General features: G+C 39.2%; 1 protein-coding gene across 3 annotated transcripts in view; it reads left to right on the forward strand.

Moving 5' to 3' along the window:
• SYNE1 (spectrin repeat containing nuclear envelope protein 1) overlaps positions 1-7,204 on the forward strand; it is a 482,398-nt gene that overhangs the window by 325,462 nt on the left and 149,732 nt on the right. For all 3 annotated transcript variants that reach the window (XM_028494818.2, XM_028494816.1, XM_024122567.1), the window contains one exon: positions 1,818-2,009. In XM_028494818.2, coding sequence (XP_028350619.1) covers positions 1,818-2,009 — 192 coding nt within the window. The remainder of the gene's footprint in view (positions 1-1,817; positions 2,010-7,204) is intronic.

Consider the following 7,204-nt stretch of genomic DNA (forward strand, 5'->3'; position numbering starts at 1 on the left):
ACCCACGTCCCCTGCATCGGCAGGCGGACTCTCAACCACTGCGCCACCAGGGAAGCCCCGCCACTTCTTTTCTTAATACTTTATATGTCATTTTGGTCATCCCTTTTATGATTTGAGATTTTTTTTGTCATATTAATTATTAAAATTTGGATTTTTAAATTCTTTGGACAACTTATGTGTATTCGAAGCATCTCTGCCTTGATGGTGGAGAGTAGAGAGCCATGTGCAAGTGTTTTCTATTCTTGCTATCATTTTTTCTGAAGTTCCTTTTCTGAAGAGACATGTATTTTTAGCATTCCCTTCTAGCACTTGAAATTACCCATGCACTAGCATTTCAAAATTATGTTTCGTCATTACTCCCATCTCTCCCTTTTGGATGTCTCTATTTTTATAGTTATGCATAAAGTCCATGGTTGAGATAATATATTTCAGGACTTTTCCAAAGTATTGAAATGGTATTTTTTAAAACTCGAAGCATGTGGAATCACACAGGTACACAACAGTTCCTCAGTCAATTGGTTCAAGCCTTTAAGCCAGTTGTATAATTATAAGTGTGGTTATCACGTGGAATTAGGGCCCCATTATGACTTTTGGGGCCCTAGGTACTTTGCTTCCATGGGCCTCTTCCTCTATAAAAATACTAAAAATTATATTTGATTTTACAATTGCTTTGGTACAGAGACTAATATAACCTGGGGTGGTATCATTGTATATTATTGTATTATCTTCATTTTTTTCTTCTGATTTTAAAAGAACCTAAAATTAAGACATTTTCTTGTGTCCCCAGAAGTGTTATGGGCTCTCAGCACTGTGTCAGCTGTGCCTAATGGAAAAGACAGTCCTGCACAGAATATTAACTCCACAAAAGTAATCATCAGGAAATCATCCTTTAAGCCCCACTTCATGAAATATTTCACTTTCCCACTTAGTCCTAGTTTTTAGGATCATACTTTTAGACCTAGAAGTTGATGGTAGTAATTCTAATTTTGTGCAGGAAAATAAAATATCTTTTCTTATTAATGTATAATTGAGTATAAATTAGAAAGTGCATTTCAAAGAGTTCATAGTTAAGGAATATAAAAACAGAACAGTTTTTGTAGAAAATAATATGGTTTTTTGTTTTGCTTGATTTTTTTAGTTGTTTTTCTGTTTTGGTTTTTGTTTTAAATCGTACTTTGGAAGAGGGGAGACTATTTTCACTTCTTTTCTGGATTTAGCCTCCATTTTAGAAGAAAACCTTGCAGCACTAGACAGTTGCCACAGAAAGTGAAAGTAAAATTCTTAGGAAAACTTTCAGAAATGTGAGGTTAAAAATATGTTATATAAAAGACAAAAATAATAAAAATCAAGTAAAAAAAGCATCAGTCTGGGAAAAAAGTCAACCCAAAGAAAAATGTTTTGAAACAGAGAGTCCTCTTTAAATTGACACAAAAATGGGTCATCATGTGATATCTTTACTATTATTAGCCACAAGCATAACAGTCTAACACTAAAATAGTAAAATAATCATAATAATGGGATAACACTAAGGAATGGCCTTTTCTACTTATCTGTTGGCTATATAAAATGTGTTTTCCATATGTTTTTCATTATATAATATCTAATCTTAAATAAGAGAAAAATTAGGAAGCTCAAAGAAGTTTTAGAATCTATGTACCACTCTTGAAGGTTGTAAGAAAACTAGGTAAAAAAAAAACAAACCTGGAGGCATGATCTTTTGGTGAAAGACTAGTAAAGTGTTGGGTTTTGCTGTGAGACACGGTCTTTGCAGAGACTGGCAGGGTTTGTGAATTTCAGCCTTATTTCTGTTGTTCCAGAACATGCTGGCGGAAATAGAACAGAAGGTGGTGGCCTTATCGGAGCTCTCAGTCCACAATGAAAACCTGCTGCTGGAGGGCAAGGCTCACACAAAGGACGAGGCGGAGCAGCTCTCGGTGAAGCTGAGAACCCTCAAGGGGAGCCTCCTGGAGCTGCAGAGAGCGCTGCACGAGAAGCAGGTCCACATCCAGGTGAGGCTGCAGCCATGGACGCTGCATCTCTGCACATGGCTGGTCTGGCCTCTGAGCACAGGACACATAAAGGGGACAGCTGGGGAATGATATGTACTTATGTACATACCTGCTTTGCACAGTCTGGCATAGGTTTTCAAATAGGGTTTTTTTTTGTTTTTTTTTGTTTTTTTTGTTTTTTTGCGGTAAGTGGGCCTCTCACTGTTGTGGCCTCTCCCGCTGCGGAGCACAGGCTCCGGACACGCAGGCCCAGTGGCCATGGCCCGCGGGCCCAGCCGTTCCGCAGCACGCGGGACCCTCCCGGACCGGGGCACGAACCCACATCCCCTGCATCGGCAGGTGGACTCCCAACCACTGCGCCACCAGGGAAGCCCTCAAATAGGTTTTGTAAGAACTGTTTGAATGCAGACACCTAAAAATTGCAACATAGGAATAGAAAAGAAAATGAAAATAATTACCAAAATCTATCACGTACATCATTTTAAAAAATATTTAAACATAGGTCATGGATTAAGATATCCTTTGACACTCTTATATTTCTCCTTTATTTCTCCTATATTCTACTTTTCAGATAGACTCTTTTATTTAGCACCCACAACTTCAGACCTATCATGTATTCCAGGTGAATTGAACCTTTTTACTATCGTGTAATGATCTTAACGTTCCCTAATAGTGATTTTTGTTTTAGACGACTAGAGCTATTTTTGGGTAATATTTGCCTTGCGTGTCTTTTAATTTTCCTTTGATTTCACCCTTTCTGGGTCCTTATATTTTAGATTTGTTTCTTATAAAGAACATTTAGCTATATTTTGTTGGTTTTAAACATGTGTAGTCAGAAAACCTCTGACTTTTGAAGGGCAGGTTTAGTCCATTTAAATTTATTGTGATTATTGATATGTTTGAACTTTTATTCTTATTTTTTGTTTTCTGTTTTTGTCCTGTTCTTTCTATTCTTCTTTCTCCTTTTCAACCTTTGTTTATAAGTGGTTGAATGCTTTTCTTTGTTTTTTTCCTCTACTTTTTAATCATGCATACCTAATAAATTCTAAGTTAATATCTTAATCTGCTTCCAGATCAATACAAGAAACTTAGAACACATTCACTCAGATTTCTTCCCATGCACCTTGCATACTATTATTGTCTAATATTTTGATTTTGTTCTTTTTTAATCTATACAAATTAGAATTATTATTATCTTACACAAAAATTAAGCAACTGTGTAGGAATTCTCTGGTGGTCCAGTAGTTAGGACTCTGTGCTTTCACTGCTGAGTGCCTGGGTTCAATCCCTGGTCAGGAAACTAAGATCCCGTGAGCCGTGCAGTCCGGCCAAAATAAAAAAAAAAAAAAAAATTAAGCAAAAGTTTATTGAGAAACTACTATGTGCCAGCCACTACTCTATGTGATAGAGTGAAAGAGCATGGGCAGATCTATCTGTATCTGTATATCTATATATTCCATCTTCAAGGGATTATGTTTGGGAGAGACAGATAGTAATATAAAATTAAGGTGCATTATTATATGCTAAGTTAGAAGATGATAAGAGCTATAGGTGAAATACCCATAAGGCAGGTAGATAAAGGCAAGGCTGGGCAGATTTGCAGTTTTAAACAGGGTGGCCAAGGAAGCCTTCCTCAGGTTACGTTTGAAGGAGTGAGCCATGTGGACATGGAAGGATAGAGTTCCAGGCTCAGGGGGAAGCAAGGGCAGAGGCTCCCAGGTGGGCTCCTACCTGGTCTGTTCAGTAAGCCAAACGGCTGGAGTAGAGTGAGCAAGACGAGAGAGGTCAGACAGGTAACAGGGGCCCAGGGTGCAAAGGACCTTGTAGGCATTGTATGGGCTTTGGCTTTTTTTTTTTGCGGTACGCCGGCCTCTCACTGTTGTGGCCTCTCCCGTTGCGGAGCACAGGCTCCAGACGCGCAGGCTCAGCAGCCATGGCGCACGGGCCCAGCCGCTCCGCGGCATGTGGGATCTTCCCGGACCGAGGCACGAACCCGTATCCCCTGCATCGGCAGGTGGACTCTCAACCACTGCGCTACCAGGGAAGCCCTGGGCTTTGGCTTTTTATGCTGGGGGAATTGAGAAGCCATTGGAGTGTTGGGGGACAAAGGAGTGACAAGATCAAATTATAGCTGCTGTAGGGGACCAGGGTGGAAGCTGAGAGACCAGTTAGGAGGTTAGAAGTGATGAGGACTTATTAGATTGTGGATAATTGGGAAAGTGAAAACTCTGCGGAACAGAACTGGGGGAAGGAGTTAGGTCAATGGTTTCATTAGGGATAGGTTAGGTTTGAGATGCGTACTCAACGTTAAGCAGTGGTTGGAATTCAAGAGACAGACCTAGACTGAATCATCGGCCTCTAGATGGTCCTCAAAGGCTTGAGACTCCATGAGTTCACCAAGGGTGTGAGGAGAGATAAAGAGCACCAAGTGCTGGGTTGCTCCAGTGTGAAAAGTTTGGAAAATGTGGAGGAGCCCACCAAAAAGTAAAAAGGAAACACCAGTGAGGTGGGAAGAAAACTGAGATTTGGGTTCCTGGGAGACACTTGAGGGAAAGTGAGTTAAAATGAGGACTGAGAATTGACCACTGGATTTAGCAACGTGCAGGTCTTCTGTGACCCCAACCACAGCTTTTTCAGTGAAATAGTGGAGGCAAAAAACCCTCTGAAATGAAAGTGAGAATGAGAAGGGAGTTGGAGAGGAAGCGTGCAGGAAACTCAGGAGTTTCACTATAAAGAGGAACAGAGGAATGGAATAAACTATTAAGAAGTAAGTTGGGAGAAATTTGTTCCATTTTAAGATCAAAGAATAATGACATGTTTACAAGGAGATGGAAACAACTCAGTAGAGGAAAAATTGATGAAAAAGAAGTGAGATTGCCACAACAGTCTTCTTGTTAGAAGGGAGAAGATGGGATCAAAGGGGAGGGAGTGGTCTTGGAACCAGTATCAGGAGGGAGGGAAACATCTGTATTTGAGTACAGATACTGGCAGGGGATATGGCACAAATATTGCAGTGGAGCTTAATGAACATTCACTGCGATTTTTTCTGCTTTCTCAGTGTAATAAATTTTTTTGGAGTAAACTACGTATTTTCAGTTCTTTGCTAATCATATGATTATATGATCTGGAACATCAAGCCTAGTCAACAGAAAATTATTAGAAGCAATGGAAGAATTTAGTAAGAAGACTGGCTTATTAAAAAGATGAAATAGAGAATCCATAACTTTCCTGTATAAATAAAAAGTTAGTGAAATAATATATAATAATTTTCCATCTATAACTGAACAAAATATAAAGTATTTGAAATCTCGACATTTTAAAACACAGGTGATACCAAAATAAACTGAAAAAATAGAGAGAAACTGTATTTTTAGATAGGAATACAGTATCTTAAAGATGTCAAATTTTCCTCTACTAAAACATAAATTTAAGTTATTCACAACTAAAATACTATCTGTATATATATATATATATATATATATACATATATATTTTTTTTTTTTTTTTTTTTTTTTTCTGTACGCGGGCCTCTCACTGTTGTGGCCTTTCCCGTTGCGAGCACAGGCTCCGGACGCGCAGGCTCAGCGGCCACGGCTCACGGGCCCAGCCGCTCCGTGGCATGTGGGATCCTCCCGGACCGGGGCATGAACCCACATCCCCTGCATCAGCAAGCGGACTCTGAACCACTGCGCCACCAGGGAAGCCCCTAACTGTATATTTTTGAAATGTGACAAAATGATACCAGGTTTACCTGGAATAAAATAAACCTGAAAAAAACTGTAAAATTCTGACAGTAAAGAGTTATGAGAGGTTAATTATTCTTATATATTAAAATACAATATTACAATAATTAGTATTGGCACAATAAATGGATGAACAAAAAATTAGAATAAATATTCCCAAAAGAGATCACAGTATACAAGGGCATTAGATAAATGTTTAAGGTGGCATTTCAAGTCACTGTTTAAAATACGATTCACTGTGTAAATAATAATAAAGTAATAGGGGACTTCCCTGGTGGCACAGTGTTTAAGAAACCACCTGCCAATGCAGGGAACACGGGTTCAAGCCCTGGCCTGGGAAGATCTCACATGCCGCAGAGCAATTAAGCCCGTGCGCCGCAACTAACGAAGCCCGTGTGCCTAGAGCCCGTGCTCCGCAACAAGAGAAGCCACTGCAATGAGAAGCCCGCGCACCGCAATGAAGAGTAGCCCCCGCTCGCCACAACTAGAGAAAGCCCGCGTGCAGCAACGAAAACCCAACACAGCCAAAAATAAATAAATAAATAAAATTAAAATGAATAAATAAAGTAATAGGCAAACCACTTGAAATATGATAAACTAGATTCCCTATCCCACTCTTTATAGAAAAAAGTGCATCACAGGTGGATCAAAGATTAAATGTAAAAACTAAATCTAAAACGTTCTGGGTGTATGGGTATTTAAAAAAAGAAAAATCTTAGGATGGGAAGGACCTTTGGCAGTATGCCCAAAACCCAGAATTTTAGTTTCTTTAAAATTACTACATAGAAGTGAGAAAGTTCTGTATGACCAAGAAAATATTAACCAAATTCAATGACATGGACAAATATGGAAGAAACTATGCAATTCACATGACCAGGAATTCATTCCCTTAATTTCCAGAAATCTTATTGTAAATCAATAAAATAATAAGAAAAGTTCACCTAATAGAAATATAGACAAAAATATACGAAGAGGTGATTCAAAGGAAAAGAAATACAAATGGCCAATGAACATATGAAAAAATATTTGAACTCACTATTAGATAAATAAATGCCAATAAAGACAAAATGCAACTTTTCACGTTAAATTCACATACTTTAAAATGCACACGCAATCTGACTTTATGAATTAAAGCAAAAAGTAAAATGTTAAAAAGTATTAAAGTTGAACAAAACTAGAAGGATTTTCTAACTGGGAGAGTATACCACAGTTTACTTAGTTTTATAAAAGATATTGTCAATCTGACGCGTAATGCTTTTTTTTTCCCCTCATTTTTCCCCCATTGTTGGTGTGTGAGTGAACTTTAAGAAACCAAAACAGGGCTTCCCTGGTGGCGCAGTGGTTGAGAATCCGCCTGCCGATTCAGGGGAAGTGGGTTCGTGCCCCCGGGGTGGGAAGATCCCACATGCCGCGGAGCGGCTGGGCCCGTGAGCCATGGCCGCTGGGCCTGCG

This window comes from Physeter macrocephalus, chromosome 10 (genome assembly GCF_002837175.3).
Source record: "Physeter macrocephalus isolate SW-GA chromosome 10, ASM283717v5, whole genome shotgun sequence".
Classification (NCBI taxonomy): Eukaryota; Metazoa; Chordata; class Mammalia; order Artiodactyla; family Physeteridae; genus Physeter; species Physeter macrocephalus.